Source organism: Siphateles boraxobius, unplaced genomic scaffold (genome assembly GCF_051911475.1).
Source record: "Siphateles boraxobius isolate OS27281-9 unplaced genomic scaffold, OSU_SipBor_1 130, whole genome shotgun sequence".
Classification (NCBI taxonomy): Eukaryota; Metazoa; Chordata; class Actinopteri; order Cypriniformes; family Leuciscidae; genus Siphateles; species Siphateles boraxobius.
In genome coordinates this window covers 6,937,484-6,958,353 of record NW_027508734.1, presented here as the reverse complement: position 1 = coordinate 6,958,353, position 20,870 = coordinate 6,937,484, and the positions used below count along the sequence as shown (strand labels likewise).

Sequence of the window (20,870 nt, the reverse complement as noted above, 5' to 3'; positions counted from 1 at the left end):
CTGGTTCGGAGCTGGTGCTTTGCGTGTGGAAAACCAAAGAACCGAATTGAAACTAGGCTCTGGCTCCGAACCAGCACCAGCTCTGCCTTGGTGGAAAAGGGGTAAAAGATGCATTGCAACCAAGAGGGTAATCTATCAGCCGGAAACTGCAGAGTCCCTGGGGGCCGCCATTGTAGCAGACCATCACCTGCTGTTAGCATTCCATTGATTCCCATTCATTTTGGCGTCACTTTGACAGCGAATAACTTTACATCTGAGGCGTCCAAAGACTTAATTTGTCCATTATTTATTTCTAAAGAAACACGACAATGTATAAAAGGCTCCATTACTTTGTATCTTACGTTATGGCCCCGTAGAAGCCGTTTTTGTAAAAACAGGATAACGATTGCATCATAACCACGTGACTCTATGTCGCATAGTAGAGAAATTACTGTATAAACGGGAGGAGTAGCTTGCAGGCATTTACTGTCTATGAGGCAATCGGGGGGACATGGAGGCATAAAGTCAAGGGAGAAGCCCATAGATAGAGTAATTTACAACTGTCAGACAGGTTGCTCACGTCACATCTACGTCGTCAAGCTCAGTTTGAGCCTGCACAGTCGCTCAGCCATCAGGAAGTGAGTGCTTCTAATGGGCTTCACGTTTCTCTGTTGAAATCAAGGGGGTCGCTGTGTCCATTTCTTTTACTGTATATGAGTGCAACAACATACAATACTACGCAGTGATTGAATGTGAAAACCAGGCTTAAATGGGGTGAGCTAAACAAGGTAATGACAAACAGGTGAATGTGATCAGTGATGACGAATCCAGGCAGTGAGTTATGGGAAATGTAGTCTGTGAGGGAATAACAAAAAATCTGACGTGGAGCGCCCTCTGGTGGCTCTAAAGGGCACTCCAGCTGATGACCGTTACAGTGCTAGTGTACAGACAACAACCAACAATGAACTGAGGGACAAAAGAAACTTAAAAGCCATGTTGCAGGTTAACCACCACTGTTGATTAATGGGTACATAAATCACTCAAGATATGTATATACATTTTAAAATGTCTCAAAAATGGTCTTAAAGACCAGTTTTTTACGTTTTTGGTAGTAACGTTTTTTTTTTACGCAATTCGGTGATGACGTCACGTTGGGGAGAAGTGGAGGAAAGGTAGCCTCAGCCTAGTATTTGAACTATGGCGACTGACTGGGATGAGGAAGAGGTGGCAAGAGCCAACATGTATGATGGCCCGCAGCCGTGTAATTTCAAACCTGCCAGACGTGAGAGGGCAAATGAGGAATTGCCAAGAACTGATGGCCGTCAAAGCCAATTAAATACATGGTCCGAGGAGAATGAGTGGAGAGTTAGTGAAGTGTCCTGGGGCCTCATTTATAACCGTTGCGTACGCACAAAACTGGCCCTGAAAGATGCGTACGCCACTTCCGACGCATAAGTTGTGATTTATAAAAACAAACTCGACGGGAAAATTTGCGCACCTGCACGCAAACTCTGACCCATGCGTACGAACGTTTTGGAGATGGAGCAGTTTGGCGACACCGATGGTGAGCTGGAGTTAAATATCCTTTTGGTCACCTTTAGACAGAAAATCTAAAGAAAATTATACATATAGCCTACAGAAAGATAATACAAATATAATTTTACTCACCAAGCCTATCACATGAAGCAAACATCCATCCCTTCTTAAATGTCCGCACCAGCGAGCGCGTTGAGCCGTTTAATGAAACTGACGCATATATAGCCGTAAATCTTCATTATAAGTCCTAATCATAAATACAGTGCATGTTCACAGTAACAGTTTAAATAAATAAAAGAATGATTTAAACTATGTTTTACTTCTGATATAAACATTTAGATTAAATATGCCATTCTGATTAATGGAGTTAGACACTTAAATTACATGAAATCATTACTGAGAAGTTACAACATTTTTTATATTCAATAAATATAAATATTTGTTGTGGATGCAATGCTTTCGAACTCTTTTCCTCTGGCATGCTGTGTTTTAATGTTTTAACTACAGAGATAATTGCTTATCATGATAATAGCAGATTGTCTGAGAAAATTGTTTCGTGCAAATAATGCACAACAAGGTCTACCTGTTTCCATTAAAAATATAAATCAATTAAAAATACTCTTTGGCCAGTGGAAAAGATTAAGAAAAACTTTCTCTGAAATGTATTTTACACTATTTGATTTATTTATTCAAAAACAAGGCAAGGATAGGCTACTAAATTATTTTTTATTAATGTAACTAGTGTGACGGCACAACCGTATTTCATATTTTCCAAATGTCTTGTAGCGTTAAACATGTTATCACGTGGATGAATAATCATATGCAAATGATATGCAGATGAGGATATGCATAGTAAAACTAGGCATTGTAAGCTCCATATATGGTTGTTTCGGGGAGGAGACGCAAGTGCACACAATCTTCCGCTAACTGGGATTTATAAAGTGAATCCAGCGCAGTTTCTGGCGTACGCACGGTTTTATAAGTCTGAATATTTGTTTGCGTACGCCATTTTTGGCTTTCGCACGCACGTACACTTTTAGTAAGGATTCTACGCACAGTTTTATAAATGAGGCCCCTGGTGAGTTGCTATCATTTAGCAACGCAGCAATGAGCACTGGAGCTAGTCTACGAGCAGCAGTGCACAATAACGACACATATTTTTTTCTACTGTCATTGAATAGCACCGAGTGAAAAATCTGTTTTTTTATCTAGTCGCAGTGATCATGACATTAGTTCAGATAAGTACCGGTAACCTTTGTCATAGCGTCGTAGTACTAGTAAACTTTGTCTTTGTCATCTAGAAATAGAAGGCATCATGCTAGCTATATGGGCGTGGTGTGTTCACTCCGAACGCGAATTTAATTATTTGCGCGAGTAGATTACATACGAAGTCAATGCAAAGACGCGAATAGACACATCATTCGCGCCGGGCGTCGCGAATGACGCGAATTGGGCGACGCATTTGCCTCGAACGTCTTCCGCGCAAGTTGAAAAATTTGAACTCGAGCGAATGTTCAAGCGTCTAACTAGACGTGTATTTGACGCTCTATTCGCGTTCGGTGTGAACACACCATTAGCGTTTATCTCTTCCTCCGGTGAAAATGTTGTTGCAAACGTAGCCGCCGCGTGTCTGTCGCTGTGTTTGGCAGGTGCTTGTTTGAGCGGTATAGAGAGAGATAGGCAGACAGCCAGATAGCATAACGTTAGCATAGATAGCTAGCAGCTAGATATATAAATAAATAGAAATATATTGTAGGTAGATTGACAGCGTAGAGTTGGTCGCACGTCAGAGGTGCCCGTGCCATTGGATGTGCAGTTGCCGCATATACTAGCCTATCTATCTATATCTATATATATCTGTCTGTCTATCTATATATCTAGTCTATATATCTATATATCTATATATGGGTTGTCGTGGTTTTGTGGCACACTCTACAACCCGGTTCCTCAGAGACGTCGGATTCAGTGGCCAAGAGTTGCGTCGTACAGTAAAGAACTTATCTGAAGCAGCAGAAAGGAGCAGCAACTGGCTGTGGTTGAGACGGAAAGATTCTAGCTGGCTGTGTACAGGCCGCCATGCTACAGTTTCGTAGAATTCTTGAAAACTTGAAAGGTCTGTTGGTTTATTTGTATAGGTTGTATAGTATTTACAGTCATTACGTTCCTGTGTATATTGCGTGAATGACGGGTGGTTGGGCAGATATTGTGTTTTGCGGTAGGTGGTATGCCATACGGAACCGTTGCCACTGAAACTGCATATTAACGCACCAGTGGGGCTCGACAGCCTTAGTCAAACGGGTTGGCGCGTATGGTTGGGTTGCGGTGAGATTGTGGTTAGGTCTCAGCAGCAACTGTTGGTTTATTTGTATAGGTTGTATAGTATTTACAGTCATTACGTTCCTGTGTATATTGCGTGAATGACGGGTGGTTGGGCAGATATTGTGTTTTGTGGTAGGTGGTATGCCATACGGAACCGTTGCCACTGAAACTGCATATTAACGCACCAGTGGGGCTCGACAGCCTTAGTCAAACGGGTTGGCGCGTATGGTTGGGTTGCGGAGAGATTGTGAGATTGTGGTTAGGTCTCAGCAGCAAGAGGGAAGTAGAGGTCAGTAAGCTGGGCTGAGTTGAGTGGGGGACGGAGGGGGGTGACTCTGGGACGCCAGAGTCACTGTCGAGCCCTCTTGAGGTGTCGTGGGCTAGTCGACGAAACACTGAGGACGGAAGGTGCCCACTTGAAGACCCTAGAGATGTTCCCTACTCCGCTCAATCCAGAGGGTTGTTATGGGGGACCGCACTGTGGTTGCAGCCGTTGTGTGTGCTGACGCCCAATACACTGTATTAACACCAGACAGAAGATTCACGTCACCAGATGGAAAGAAGCGTAAATGGATGGAGAAGCATAGGTTACTGTAAAGCTACGTCTTAGTTGGTGATTATCTTGGCGAAAGCCGAGTACAAATCAGCATGAAGTTTTAACATCTACTCTCGTGTAATGGAAATCTATCCATATCTATGTATTTATCTATTTAATTTATCTATGATCTGCCATCTGAATAATCTCGTCTACTACTCGTCTCTCTCTAGTCACTCTCAATGCTCTCAAGGCGGTCTTTGGTAAATTCTCTCCCCAAGGTGACGTAATGGAATGCATTGTGGGGGAAAGGAGAATCGTTGCAAACCGCTGTAAGATAGTACCTACTTTTTCGTATTATATTCCGTTTTGTGATACCCAACAACATAAAATACAATGGATAACAGTTTAAATGTTTATTACCAACAAGCAAATTGCACAAATTCGTTGAAAAATGAACCCTGCAACATGGCCTTTAAGTAGTGGTAAAACAATGATGAAATGATGAAAGTAATCCATACGGCAAGGCAAGGCAAAGCAAGTTTATTTATATAGCATATATCATATACAATGGCAATTCAAAGTGCTTTACAGAAAGGAATGAAAATACTAAAAAAATAAAAGCATTGAACATTAAAACCATTCTAAAAGATATTAAAAGAGATACAGGTATAAAATGAATTAAAAGAGTAAAAAGATGATACATAGATAAACTACTCATCTGGCAAAACACCGGGGTATCATACTTTTAACAAGCTTTTAACAATAAAATTTTCACATGGTGATTAAACTGTGTCTGTGGTGTTATTTCGGTGCCTAAAAAATCTATTGGATGTCTCCGATGGACCCGATTTTCCCTAAAATTGGACAGGAGGAGCTAGGACTGACTTACGGGGTAACCTCAGGTTCACTAACCCATCAGTCCAAACCCCAAAAACCCATTTGTTCGGAAGCTCTAGGAATGGAATCAATCCAGTCCGTACCCCACAGAACCTCGAGTTTAATTCCACATCAAACTTCACTATTCCACCACAGACCCAGGTCATCAGCTAACTAAAGATGTTACAAATCTGCCTGCAAGAAGATGCTTGTCTATATTGTCTTAATGCACGGCGAAGAGGAGAGTTTGAGTGGACAAAGACTCTCCAAGGATTATAGCCCAAGTCTTGGGGTCAAAAAAAATAAAAATAAACAGCACCTACATCACCACATGTTGTTTGGGAGGGTTTCAAGAACAAAAGAAATATTCTCTGCTCTCATTCAAAAGCAAACTCCTTCTATGGTCAGATGAAAATAAATAAATAAATAACCTTTTGGCAGCAAATACACAAGATGGCTTTGGTGCAAAGAAGGATAAATAGTACCCCATGCCCATTATTAAATATAGTGATGGATCTTTGAAATTGTGGACCTATTTTTCTGCCGGAGGTCCTGGTCATCTTGTTCAGACACATGATCATGGATTCTATCAAATCCCAAAAGTTAAAAAAATTAAAACTTGACTACCTCTGCTAGAAATCTACCACAAAGTGAAGCTTCTGTGATGTAATCCCAGTCCTATGAACTGAACCATATAGAAGATGAGTCGGTTGAACTGAAGAGAAGAACTACCAACACGGACCTGGGAATTTGAAGGATCTGGAGAGAGAGAACCCCCCCCCCCCTCCCTCCAATTTTCAAATTTCAAGATTTTTGCGAATATTTTTAATAAAACATCAAATGGATTAACAATGCAAATTTATGTTCACAGGCTTTGTTCATATTTACCAAGGGTGCCAAAAATTCTGACAATGACTGTATATGCTGATGAGCCGAAACACTGTATATGCTGTTGGTCCTCTACATGCTGCCAAAACAGTGCCAACCCGCTGATGGATTGAACTTCTTGAGGCTCAATTGGATTGAGACCTGGGGAATTTGGAGGCCAGGGCAACACCTTGAACTCTTCATTCCTGATCGTGTGGCCGGGTCATTATCCTGCTGAAAGAGGCCACTTCCTCCGGGAAACTCTATTGTCATGAAGGGTTCTTCAACAATATTTAGGTATGTGGCACGTGTCAAATTTACATCCACATGATTTCCCAGCAGAACATTGCCCAGAGCATCACACTCCTTCCACTTTCTTGTTGTCATCACACAGTACATCCTGGTGCCCTCACTTCCACACTTAGACGACGCACACGTTCACAGCCATCTACACGATGTTCAAGAAAATAGGATTCATCGGACCAGGTGATCTTTAAGGTCACAAAACTCTGGGCTTTTTATAGTACCTAGAATATCTAAGTCCACTAAAGGAGGCAGAGCGTTTTCACAATTGGCTCTTAAACTCTGGAATTGCTTTATGTAATGTTATGAATAGCAGCTACGCTAATCATTTTCTATTTGCTTCTCTGTTTTATGCCCATCCTGAGGTAACTAGAGAGTTTGTCAGCTCCAGTTTGGATCCAGTTATGAAGACTTCAGATCCCCAACACCTATGAAGAGACAGCGCCAACCCCCGCCAAGACTTCAGATAACGCAATTATCTGAATCAACATGCAGCAATGCAACATTTTTCTAAATGTCATAATCATTTGTTAACACACAATATTCATTACTTCAATGAGCTCATTGTTTCTGCACTACATTATTACATTGTTTAAATTAATATCTTTTTCACTAACTGTGATTTTGTATATGTATATTTCTGAAATACATAACTTAAACAATTACCTCTGATAACAGATCACTCTAAATTGTAATGTGGACTCATGCATTTTCTGTAAAGCTGCTTGGAAATGGTGTGTGTAAAAGCGCTATACAAATAAATGTGAATTGAACTGAATCTTCTTCCAATGATCCAAGGTCCAGTTCGGATAGTTGTGTGCCCATTGTAGGTGCTTTCAACGGTGGACAGGGGTCATCATAGCAGAGTCCTGCATGCAGCCGGGTACCTTACGGGTGATCCGCTAATATTTGTTGTAACGGGTGAAATAATATTTACGTTGTCATTTGCGGTGCGGGTGTGGTTCGGGAATCAAAAGCCACAGGCGGACTTTGGGTCCAATAACCAAGACTATTTCGACTCAATTCGGTACTCACTGATAGGCTGCTGCTTTTAAACGCACCTATAATTATTTGTGCTCAGTCTGTAGATAGATAGATAGATAGATAGATAGATAGATAGATAGATAGATAGATAGATAGATAGATAGATAGATAGATAGATAAGACTATTTAGAGAAGCCTAAAGCCTTATAGTCATTGTGTTATCTGTCATGGCTCTGCAGTTCACAAAACTGTAAAAACAATTTGGATATCGCTGTATATTATTTCCTCTGTTTTAGTAAACATCACAATAATAAAGTGATTGGATACACATAGACAAGTTCTGTATTGCCTACAGACACTGTGTTTGTTGTCATAGCTAGAAATCTTTCGGAATCACTTGTCGTCTTGTTTGATCAAACCACTGTTTGCTCTGTCTGAGCCAAACCGAGAGCAGGGAGAGACAAGGTACGTGCTGTGGAACATGTGTCATGGATGAGGAGGGGGCAAGGGCGGGACAGTCTCGGCATAGTGACTCCGAGGCTTGGACCCTGTCATTGATTTTGACATGATTCAAAAAGAGAGGGTGGTTATGTGTGGGAGGAAGACCCAAGGACAACCCTCCCCTTTACTAGTAAACAAAGACAGCCAGAATTTGGCAATGCAAAGAAAGAGAGAGAGTGTGAGAATAAGAGGGAGATCTGCATAGTAAATAGAGAATGACTATTCGTCCACTGTCTTGATTCCTGAATGGGACGAGAGCCAGATCAGGCTCCTTGTTTAAGGTCCAGTGGCGCGCCACAAGACAGGAAACTCACATGAAAGAATGGGGGACGGGGACGTCGGAGCCACTAAGGTGGCCTGTCGGAAGTTATTGTTTCTGAATAAGAAGCATCCAAAATAATCGTGAGTTCATCGGGTAGCGCTTTCTTTGTTACAAGACAAACTGTTTGCCCCCACACATAAACTGGTTTCCATGTTTTATGGGGACTTCCCATAGACATGATGATTTTTATTCTGTACAAACTGTATATTACATCCCCTTACACTAACCCAACCCCTAAATTTATACCCATCACAGAAAACTTTCTGGAATTTATTAGATTTTCAAAACACTTTATTTAGTATGATTTATAAGCTGTTTTCCTCATGTGAACCAAAGAAAGTGCCCATGAGGTCAAAATTTACTGGTATTTCTATCCTTGTCAGCATAATAGCCAGGTAGACAAACACACACACACACACAAACTTGGTGTCCCCAAAAAGGATGCATAATTATGATCAGAAGTGAGAGTAAATAAATTTATAATGCAGCAAAAGATTTTCAAATAAACGCTTTTGAATTTCTATTTATCAAAGAATCTTGATGCATCTTCTCACAAAAATATTAAGCAATACAACATTGTTAATAATAACTCTTGAACCCCAAATCAGCATATTAGAATGAATTATAAAGGATCATGTGACACTGAAGACTGGATTAATGATGCTGAAAATTGAGCTTTGCATCACAGGAATAAATTACATTTTAAAATATATTAATATAGAAAACAGTTATTTTAAATTGTAAAAATATTTCACCTTTTTACTGTGTCTTTGATCAAATAAAATCTTTGGTGAGCATAAGAGTATTTAAAAAACTTACAGTCCAATTTTTTTAACAGTACTGTGTGTGTACACAGCAGAAAGAAATAGAAATCATTGTTACCTTTGACACTTCAATTAAAATGATTTTTTTACGGCTTCTTCAATCAATTTTTGTGTTATTTCAAACAACCATATCACTCACAGCTAAAAGGATACTCCACTTTTTGGGGAAATAGGCTCATTTTACAACTCCCCCAGAGTTAAACTGTTGAGTTTTACCGTTTTTGAATCCATTCAGCCGATCTCCGGTTCTGGTGGTACTTATTTTAGCATAGCTTAGCATACATCATTGAAGTAGTGCAGCAGGCGTAATGATATGACGCAGCGCAGTTGACGGAAAGTAGCCTATTTTCAGGGGCTGCGTCATATCATTACGCCTGCTGCACTCATGCTACGGCAGTAAAGTTTTCTTGATTATTACGCAGGAATGAGAGTATAGTTCCTAGCCATATCAGCCTATAAAATCACAACTTCACATTTTCCGTCGGTCTTAGTGCACGGTGTAACTACAGAAGAGTCAAGTTTTAAATAGGAAAGCTATCGAAACACTTTGGTCATTTTTTTTGAGAAATGCTAATGGTCTTGTCCACTTCAATGATGTATGCTAAGCTATGCTAAAAGAGGTACCGCCAGAACCGGAGATCGGCTGAATGGATTTTAACTCTGGGGGAGTTGTAAAATTAGCCTATTTCCAAAAGAAAGTGGAGTATCCCTTTGACAGCTTTCTTTCCCAATGCATATGATTAGCCTGTTCTACAACTCTACTGGTTATAATTAAAATGCTATAAAGTTTTGCTCCAGCATTTGCCAAACAGCCACTGGATCAAACGTTTCTTTTTTTTAAGCTTTTAGTTAGTGCAAAAGAGCATTAGTCAAAAACACACTTTACATAAAGTCACATAGTGTACATTTCCTTCAACACCAATAAACTTAAGAACATTTTAAATTAGAGGTTTGCGTGTAATGCGCTACCACTGACACAGTTACTGTTGTTAGATAGGTACTCCTTGTTCTGGCCGTTGCACATTATTAAACAGCAGATGCATGCTAATCATGTCACTATGCCAAATTCACAGTTAAACCATTCAGAGAATTACCGACAGCCAGCCGACAGGCAAAAAGAAATCCTGAGGTCATTTCATGAATGATGACAGCTGTACTTTAAACAACTGCTGAAGCTATAAACCAATAATGAAGTTACAAGTGTCTTACATAACATTACATAAATGTTAATAATACACATCAACAAAAATGTTACACCTGTGGGCTTAGTAAGGTTTTGGCAACAAAGTGTTTCAAAAAACATTTTGGCAACACTCAATATGCTTCATAATGAAACTATTTGCATGCTATTCTTAAGCATTAAAAAGGCGAACATATTGTCAACAAAATCTCAGAAAAGGACCCAACAAGAAAAAGTTGAATGCAATGACTTTGCCAGCCTCCACTCACCTACAGTTATGCGTATAGTCTTGTGTCCAGCTTGAATCATAACTATACCCACAAACAGTTTGACCTCTTTAAGTACAGGGTTTTATTTTTCCATCCTAACCACAGTATTTTGCATCAGAGACTTGACATTTAAGTTAGTTTTGAAATGTCTTCCATATCCAGATTTGTGTCTGATCTTAAGTGTTCATCTTTAGTCTATCTCAAGTCAAAACATTCAATTTCAGGCCAGCATTCACATTTCTCTTATCATGCATTGTTTATCGTAGTCTATTCTTTGACCTTGTGATATGTTTTCACGCATGCTATCTACCTGCTAAGTCTAGACCTTGTTTTAGTAATGGTTTAAACCCCTTTGGTTTCAATGGATCCATCCACAAAAGCCATTGTTACAACCAGGGCTTGACATACACTTTTTTGCTCACCAGTCAACAGTAGCTGGTGAGCAAAAAAGTTAATGCCATGCCAACTCAGCATTTTCACAGGCCACAATTTTGACATCGATACCATGGAAGAAAACAGCCATATAGATATTTTTAATATTATCTCATAATTTAGGCTGCTATCACTTGAAGTCCTGACACACAGATCCATTATACCGTTACACATGTGTTTTCTTTCTTAATCTCAACTGTTTAAGTTCACCTAAAACATAACTGACTGTATTTACGTGAATACTTACCAAGATGGGCATTTTAAAATTATTTTGTGTGTATTTGACTGTTTAAGCGCAATAAGCAGCAAAATTTAGTTTTTTTAATTTCAATTTAGTGCTGACAGGCGGCTTTATGTGCTGGACTTTGGGAGCGAGAACAAATCTGCGGGATTGAGTAAAATTATTCACAATACACGCAATCCCACGCCGATATTCAAACCCTGTAACACCAACGATACTCATCCGGAGCAAATGAAACGAGTGAGTGAGGGGAGGTGGGTTTGTGTGTAACTCGCTGTCAGAGAGATGAGAGAGAAGGAAAGCACAGCTTTCTATTTATCTATTCTGCGGAAAATTAATATTACGCGTTTCATATATTTCAGCATCGATATGTATTGAAAATATTTATCTTTTTGACAACACTAAATTGCACTTAGTTTATTATTTCAGATGCCTTTATAAAAGACTACAAAATAAAAATTAATAGTAAATATAAAATTCAACCCGCCAAAGTGGATAGTAGGAGTGACTGCGTTACACGCCACTGCTAAAATCCAGCAGTATTGGGTGTGTGTCAATGTCAAGCCCTGTTTAGGCCCTACAAGACAGAAAATGCTTACTGCAAAATATATGATTGGTATATAATATGTGTCAAGTATTACGTATTATTAGCCATTATCTAAGTATTTTCCTTCATTTCCAGCATTTTGTTTTAAAATTAAATATTTGGTTGCTGAATTGTACCGTTTCTAAATTCAGCTTCATTTAATTTAATGATTCAATGAAAAAATGTCCATCACAGTGCCTCAAAAAGAAATATGCAAGGACTAATACTACATAATAGGTCAAAAACAACCGTGTTTACCAATCCATTTGTTTATACTCATACAGGTTGTTTTCTTTTCCTTGACAATGGCATCCAGTCTATTCAGAGATATTTTGGGATTTGTTTCTGCTTTGGAACCATTATTGACAGAGTGATGCATAATAATACTCCTGCCACCAGTGTCCTTTCTCTGGTTGCATAAGTTTTTGTTTATGTTTATCTTCATGTGTAGGCTATGGGAAATGGACAGTTGAGGATGACTCTATTTCTGTCCATTTGGAAACAACTTAGAAAAACAAAAAGACTGTAACCACACAACAAGGGGAGCAAATAAGATGTCAAATACATTGTTTTCTAACGCATTATTCAAGACGCATTATTCAAGACACATTATCTCTAAACAATCATGCATTACAACAAAACATATCCAATACTCAACCCCTAGATTGGCTTTTATTGCACAACCAAATTGTCTCAAAAATTAATAAACGTAGATAACAGAGCGTAGCTTACCTACGGAAGCCCTGAACCGCAAAGAAAAAAAAGAAAGATTTTTTTTCTTAAATTAAAGAATAAAATTTCGAGATTAAAGTCGAAATATTTTGGGAATAAAGTCAAAATTACGAGAATGTCTTCCGTAGAAGTTATTTTTGTGTGTGTGCTTGCCTTGTTTGACATAATTGCCGCACAGGCATTCATAACGGTGCGCGTCCACTGCCGTAGAGCGAGTGTTTCGGATCCGATTCATAACAAAATGCGCCGGAATAGGTGAAAATACTTTTCAGACTGGAAGGAGTCATCGAGCTTTAGATCTGAGGAAATCACGGGATCCGGCCAAATGATTGTATACAGAATGATGCATGCACTTAAAATGTATATAGAAAGTAGGAGGGAGACAGTATGGTTACTGTTAAGTGTTCTCGGCCTCGGCCCACGAAAACATTCGAGTCAACGTGCCACATAAAGTTTGGACCAGGGTTGTGGTGCCTACTCCGGCGGATGTTGAGTTTTGCAACGCCATGGCAATGCATAGCACCTGTAGAATTTTTTTTGTTGAAAGCCCAGATAAAAGTAAAAAGCTTCTATTTTGTTTACACACACACACACACACACACACACACACACACACACACACACACACACACACACACACACACACACACACACACTCTTCTACGGACGACTTTATTCTCGTAATGTTTCGACTTTAATCTCTAAATATTTCGACTTTAATTTCGAAATGCTAGATTTCCGTATCCTACTTACCTTATTCATAGCCTTGGCCAAAATTATCAGTTCTTTCCACAGCCAAACTTGAATGGGTCTAAGGATATATTTCCAGAACACTGGCTCCCTCTGCTGATGGACTGAAGGCTAGCGCTAGAAACGCTTGAAGCAATAGCCGGTGTCTGCATAGGGTATGTGTAGCGTTTTGTTAATCATAGCCTACAAAAAATAAAAATAAAAGAACTTTACATTTTTTATTTATTTATCAGCAACTACCTAATAAATGTCCTCCAGAACATCAAAGAGTTAAAATAAAAAAACTAACAAATAGGCTATGAGATGCATGATATAGAGACATGATATATATATATTTCCGGGTTTCTCGGAAGCATAAGTCGTCATAGTTAGGTTTGTGTGTAGGCTAAAACAAAAAAGATTGGTGAATTGCGCGACATTGAGGCGGAACTGTTTTCGAGTTATCTCATACACCACAGGGAAGACTTTCGGAGATGGACGTATGTAACGATTCCACAATCCCATATAACGTTCATTCTTTTATTTAGTAAGTATACGGTAACTATCGTAGCTGACACGTAACTGTTATTGACATGGAAGAGACCGAGAAAACTGAGTGTATAGATTGGGGTGGACATGTTTGTGGACAAATAACAGACAACAACGAAACATGGGATGGTATATTAGTAAAGAATGCTCATGATGGACTACCTCAGCCGTCTTCAGAATGCGAGAGAAGCTCAGTGATATCAGGAGACTGTCTCTATTATCATTATGGTTGTGATGGCAAAGATGACAGAGGCTGGGGTTGTGGATACAGGACTATTCAGACCATGTGTTCATGGCTGTGTCTTAATCAACTTCAGAGTGTGAGCCAAAGGCGCAGACACCCACCTAGTCTTCCTGAAATACAACACACTTTAGTGGAAATAGGGGACAAACCAGATTCATTCATGGGATCCAGGGAGTGGATAGGAACATTTGAGGCAAGTCTTGTTCTTGACCAGCTCTATGATGTTCCCTGCCGCATAGTGCATGTGCGATACGGAAAAGAGCTTGATCAAACCGTTGAGGATCTTCACAACCACTTTCTTACCCGTGGGTCACCTGTTATGATGGGAGGAGACAGGGATAATTCCTCTAAGGGGATCTTAGGTGTGTGCACCGGTAAACAGGAGAGTTATCTGCTTGTTATGGACCCTCACTACTTTGGCTGTCCCTTAGATAAAAGCTCATTGCAAAGGCAAGGTTGGGTTTCATGGAAACCAGTTGCTTCTATGGATCAGTGTTCTTTCTATAATCTTTGCCTGCCTCTTAGTGCCAAGAAGTGACTGTTTCTTGTTAGATTACAAAAAAAAAAATCCTAGTGTCTGTTGTAACCTGTTTGTGAGGATTTTTGTACATATGTTATACTGTGACTGACTACATTTACAGAATTTGTAATTTTTCTGTTTGACCTCATCACGTGAATAAAATAACTAAATAAAAATGGCATGACTTCCATGATCATCTCTTTCTTGGATTATCATGTACCTCAAAGATGATTTGAATACCAAACCATGACAACGAACTGATAAACGAACCAAATTGGACACCACATTTTATTACTACATTTTATTTCAATATTTTTTTCTCACAGCTGAGACTCTTATACCAGCATCTTGATGTTTGTCTCACTGTTTTGCTTACATTTATAGTCATTTATTCTTTTTAAATGATCCAAAATGTGACTTTCACATGGAGGCTTCTAAAGAAAAAGATCAAAACATAAATGAGGCCCAGTTGCCTTTCTTAAATGTTTAGCACATATAGATATTGTTAATCTAAAAAAAGCAGTTTGAACTACTTTGTCCCCAAGGAATAGATAAGTTCATCATTATCATATATATTTTAATGTTGTAATGTGCTTGTATATACATATGTAACAGAGTTTCTGCGAGTTTTAAAGAAGTATTAAAAAGTTTTAATTCTCCCTTACACAAATTAAGGCTTAAATCAGGGCAGAAAGTCTAAAATTCATAAAGTCATAAAGTGCAAAAAATGAATATCTTGAAGTGTTTTTGTCCTGTTTTCCAATAAAAATATCTAAACAAGTTTAAACCAAGACACATTTACTTGAGATGGATATGTAAAATGAAGTCTTGAAAAACTGAATAAAATTAAGTGAGTTTATCTTTAAAACAAGAACAAATATCTGTCAAAACTTTTAAATTAAGCTGATTTTCCTGAGCCCATTGGCAACTATTTTTTCTTGTTTAAGTCATAAACTTAATTTTAATCAATTTAACAGAAAACAAGACTTCATATTTTGTAATTTTACATCTGAAGTAAACGTATCTCTATTTAGAAATCTTTAGATATTTGTACTGGAAATAAAGACAGAAATACTGAGGGAAATTACTTTTTTTGCAGTGTGATCAGAAGGTAAAGTATAAGTTATTTCCATATTGTAGTGGTTTTGAGCAGAACAATTTTAAAATGAATTTAAAAGTAAGGGATATCTGTTGGAAGTTGTATTTTCAAACTCTAAAATTGTGTTGCTAATACAACTCATTGTGTTTCTCCTTAGACATTAAGATAACCTTTTGATGTATAGTGTTCCCTTCAATTTACTCCTTATTATATTCTTTACTTGGTCTTAAAAATAGGTCTTACGTTTACCTTCATAAAACCTGCAGAAACCCTGTATGATATCTTGAAATAATAATGATTTAACCTGGGGCTTCAATGAATCCTTACAAGTCTGGCACACAGTCATTGTAAAAGATCTGGAAGTTCTTGTCCACCTCCATTTTGCCCTTGAGAAACTTCTCCAGATTCTTGATGGGAACCTCCACTATGTGGTTGTTCACACGATCATTGAGACCATAGGCACCAAACGCTGGGAACTTGTACCGCTCTGAATAGGGAGCGTTGTGATCGTAATCCGTGCAGCAATAGGCCGTCCACACGAACTCTGGGATGGCGACACGATCTTGGTTCTCACGTCGAATCATATTACCTGATGTTGTGACCCCAGTGATAACATGAGCCTTTCCGTGGCAATAGTTGTTGAGGCGTTTGCGGGTAACCTCTACCTGTGTGCTCCAGGGACCAAAACTGAACTCTCTTATCAGGGGAACCACATTGGTCAAGGTGTAGGTGGCGGCCTTGTCCAGCGGGTGTACCTGGTGCTCATCTGGGTTCAATTGGCCACGTTCATACTGGACCACGTCGGCGTAGTCTTCTAACACAGCCTGCGTGTCTTCAAAGTTTTTGTGCATGAAGGTGGACTGGGGGAAGGGTTCCATGTTACTGCTTCCTTTATCAGTTGCCAGCTGTGAAAAATAAGAAACACAGGAGATGAAGATGTAACATATGTAATCCCTCCGGTCCTACTCACCCCGCTGCGAGCGGGACTCGACCTGGCATGTCTGGCGCGCTAACAAGGTCTCTAATGGCGCTTTTTTCACTGCATGGTACGGCTCGGATCGGCTCGCTTTACTTTGGCTCGGTTTGCTTTTCCACTGCAGTTTAGTACAGCTTCAAAGTGGGTCTGATTATAGACTGATTGCGCCAAATCCAGATGATGCAAATTGAATGACGCTGGTAGTGACTATTCTCTCTGACCAATCTGTAATCTGCAGTGTTTACACGTCACATTTTAGTATCGTACGGCTCGCTTGGAACCTCAACCGAGGTGATACTTAAAAAAGTACCAGGTACTGTATTGTCTCAGCCTGAGACGTCACGCACACGGATGTTGGCTGAATGTCTGATGCATATGAAAAGTGACCCGTACCATGCAGTGGATAAGTGCCATAACATCAATGCGCCTCTTGAGATCAGGGGAGTGAGGTTTTCATGCACAGCTCTCTCTAGCTCGCCCTAAACCTTCTCCTTTCCAGGTCATGGCACTAATGTAACCCCTCCGGTCCTACTCGCCCCTCTCCAAGTGGGATTCGACCTGGCATGGGAGACTGGTGTGCTAAGGACGCTAAAGACCACAGTCTCTAACGATTCGAGATTAAGAGACCCAGAGGCATGAAGAGAAAGAAGACTAAACCCCCATGCCAAATGTTATGATTACAATTAACTAATATCCAGATCATATTCATACGGAGCCCCTAAAGGGACATGGTGATGGAAAAAAAAAATGAGATTGGAGGAAAAAATATTTTTCGATGTTCTTTCGCTAAATCTTTGCGTCCCCCACAAACCTTTTGATTTCTTTGCAAGGGAACGCAAAACTTTTGCAAGAGAATGCAAAAAAAATTTAAATAAGTTTTCCCTCCATTCTCATATTTTTTCCATGACCGTGTTCCTTTAGGGGTTCCGTACATTCACACATTTCAGAAGATAAACTTTTTTTTAAAAACAGATTTAATATTTTAGATATATATTGCTTTTTTATATTAACATATTTAAAAATATAATTTATTCCTGTGATCTAAGCTGAATCTTACTCCAGTCTTCGGTGTCACATGATCATTCAGAAATCTTTCTGATATGCTGATTTGCTTCGCAAGAAACATTTTTTGAAACTATTATTATCATTGTTGAAAACAGTTGATTAAATTTTTTCAACAGATTAAAACGGTTGATTAAAATTTTCATGTATTATGTGAAAAAAGATACAGGAAAGTCCTAAAAACAGCATTTATTTGGAACATAATTTTTGTTTGTTTGTAACAATGTAAAAGACTTGCTGTCACTTTTGATCAGTTTCAAAAGTGTTCATAGTGTTCATAAAGAGGTTACTGAATATGTTATTCTTAGCACACACTCACCTGTGGTTCAAACATCCAGGGAACGTCTACCCGCTTCTCCCCATCTGATTTCTTGAAGATGTATGCTGAATAGATGGGGATGTGTTTTTGGGGGTTGTAGTAGGTGATGAAGCGAGGCTCGTCCACAAACCGTTGGCAGATCTTTTTTGGAGAAGTACTGAGGTAGCCTCGTGGCGGAGTGCCCATATAAAGAAAATCCTTACAGCGCTCGACATGGGAGAAGTCCTCCACCACTCCAGCTTGTGCTCTTAATATCAAGCACGTCAGTGGGATCAACAAGGATCCAAACCAGAACCAGCAATTGACCAAGAGCTTCATGATGTTTTAAAGAGCTTAAACTGTTGTCTTTCTTCTCTGTGAAATGTTCTTTGGACTGATGTAAGTAGGAGAGTTACACAGCAAAGAGTTTCAGAAAAACGTTGCTCCTTTTTCTGTGACTGGCTTATTCGCTGTCTCCAATCGACTGTCTTTATCTCGTTTAAAATCCACTCTTCACTGGTAGGAGGAGAATAAAATGAGAGCCATTGAAACTGCTAAGACAGAGTACAAAGTACATGCAAAACCATGTTCGGAGAGTCTGATCTTTAAAACTTGAATGTAAAGCATATTGATAAGACAAACTTCAGTGTGCCGTTATCCTCGTCTTCATGCAAATCAGGAAGGTAAATTTGCTCACTGCTGGCCTAATGTTCACTGGCTAATGTTATAGTCTGCCAGCACTGAGCCTAAATAAGACGTGATGGAAAAATTTATTTCAATTGAAATGACATCTACTTTTAGACAAACTTTTGATGCAATGAAACACTCAATCTACGCAAGCACAGTGAAAACAATAAACTGTACTCAGGGACTTGTCCTTGCAGTACAAAATGGCAGCAGTTACTCTAACAAATACCATCAAACAATAACAGTAGAGCAGACTAAAACTATATGAGTACTCCTGTGAATTGTGTACATTTTTTTTTGCATATTTTAACCCTTTCCATTAGTGACTGTATGATTTTGATTTTTATCTAAAGGGGACAATTGAGGGACTGAAACACAACTATTAAAAAAAGTTCAAACATTCCCTAATGCTCCTGCAGAAGGACACACGATGCATTAAGAGCAAGGGGGGTGAAAACTTTTTGAATTTGGTAAATTGTACTTATTTTGTCTTCCATGAAACATGTAAGTATCTTCTGTTGCTTCCGAAGTGCAGTACTAAATGAAAAAATAAATAGATTTTTAAACAAAATAAGTAAACTTTGGAGATCTTCATCCTGTTCAAAAGTTTTCATGCATTGTGTTTTATTTCTGTAGGATCAGTGAATCTTTGATCCTTTTTTAATAGCCGTGTTTGAGTCTCTTAATTGTCCTCAGTGTGAAAAGATGGATCTCAAAATCATACAGTCACTGCTGGAAAAGGTTCAAATATGCAAAAGATGCTGGAAAACTGAAGAAGGGAACTTTTTAGGGCCTGTAGGATTTTTCTGAAGAACATTGGCCAGTTTAACTGCTAAGGACAAACAAAGGACTCAAGAAAAACCATCACAAAACAAAAACAAACAACGCTTTGAATCATCCAGGTATTGACACACAGTATTAAGAATCAAGGGTATGTAAACTTTTGAACGGGATGCTTTTTATAAATTTAGCTATTTTGTTGTTGTCTTGTGGACTATAGACCAACGCTACTTTTGCGTTATCAAAGGGTAACGCCCCTTTTTTGGGGAAAACAAACGGATACGGGGTTACAGAGGTGTCCCTTTGAAATGGTCGAAAACTGCATTAATGACCCCACGCAGTGGCCAAATATGGACTATTCAGACATCTAACACTATCTCTTGGATTTTTTTTGTCATTAACACACTCACAGTATGACAAACTAGACGATGAGGCATTGAGGGATGTTCCATTGTGGCGGTTTGTATTTTGGTGAAGAAATTTTTTTCTTCATCTTCCGAGAATTCAACACCGGTAAATACACTATTATCTCAGACCATGCCTCTGTTCGTTCAAGATAGCTTGTGAAATGATATATTAAAGATGTTAACCAAACCTAAAGTGATGGGAAAAGATGAGATGCCAGGAAAGATTAGGCTATAATAGTTTTTGCGTTTACTTGCATAACTTTTGTGTTGATATAGTCTAAATATTTCCTCCCACCTCTTTATTTAATTAGTTTCTCTGGGGAAATTTTTTGTAGAAATTTTGTGACCGAATAAAACTTTCTCGGGCAATTCAAAAGTTTTGCAAGTGAAAGCAGAATAGAGATATTAACGTTAATTTGTTAGGATCATGTAGACCAACGCTACATATTTTGCCGTAAAATGTAAACATTTTTACAACTTTCAGAGTCCTAGCACTTTCTAGACACAAGCAGAAACCAGCCAAGTCTACTTTAGTCCTAGCCTGCCATTATTTCAACAGTAAAATCAGTTAACAGCCAAGGTAGCGTGCCTAGTGAGAGCTACTCACGTAGCTGCTAGCAGCTAACTAGTATAGCTAGTCGACAACAAAACTATGTCAATAGCTTAAATCAAGTTATGATTCATGGCGACATGACCTCATCGTCTAGTTTGTCATACTGTGAGTGTGTTAATGACTGAATATGAGTGTGTAGATGTCTGAATAGTCCATTTTTGGCCACTGCGTGGGGTCATTAATCCAGTTTTTGACCATTTTAAAGGGACACCTCTGTAACCCCGTATCCAGTATAGCTTCTTTAAATACCGCTCACGGTCCTCGGTCGGCAAAGAGAGTGTGTATGTTTGTGCCATTTTTGCTATCAAGAAACTTTGCAGATCTAGAGCGAATTCTGTTCTCAGAGGAATCCGTTTGTTTTCCCCCAAAAAGGGGCGTTACCCTTCGATGACGCAAAAGTAGCGTTTGTCACGGTTG

At 39.0% G+C, this 20,870-nt stretch overlaps 2 protein-coding genes across 2 annotated transcripts; one reads left to right on the top strand and one right to left on the bottom strand.

Annotated features, from left to right (window-relative positions):
- The first annotated feature begins 13,654 nt into the window (after positions 1-13,654).
- On the top strand, positions 13,655-14,721 carry ufsp1 (UFM1-specific peptidase 1). The gene has a single exon (XM_077227238.1). It carries the CDS (start codon positions 13,812-13,814, stop codon positions 14,547-14,549), a length of 738 nt encoding a protein of 245 aa, XP_077083353.1. The 5' UTR covers positions 13,655-13,811; the 3' UTR covers positions 14,550-14,721.
- A 96-nt stretch (positions 14,722-14,817) lies between these two features.
- LOC143736851 (endonuclease domain-containing 1 protein-like) lies at positions 14,818-18,435 on the bottom strand. The gene is made up of 2 exons (XM_077227603.1): positions 17,988-18,435; positions 14,818-16,535 (listed from the first exon to the last, which is right to left on the bottom strand). Exons 1-2 carry the CDS (start codon positions 18,303-18,305, stop codon positions 15,954-15,956), a joined length of 900 nt encoding a protein of 299 aa, XP_077083718.1. The 5' UTR covers positions 18,306-18,435; the 3' UTR covers positions 14,818-15,953.
- Between the last annotated feature and the right edge of the window lie 2,435 nt (positions 18,436-20,870).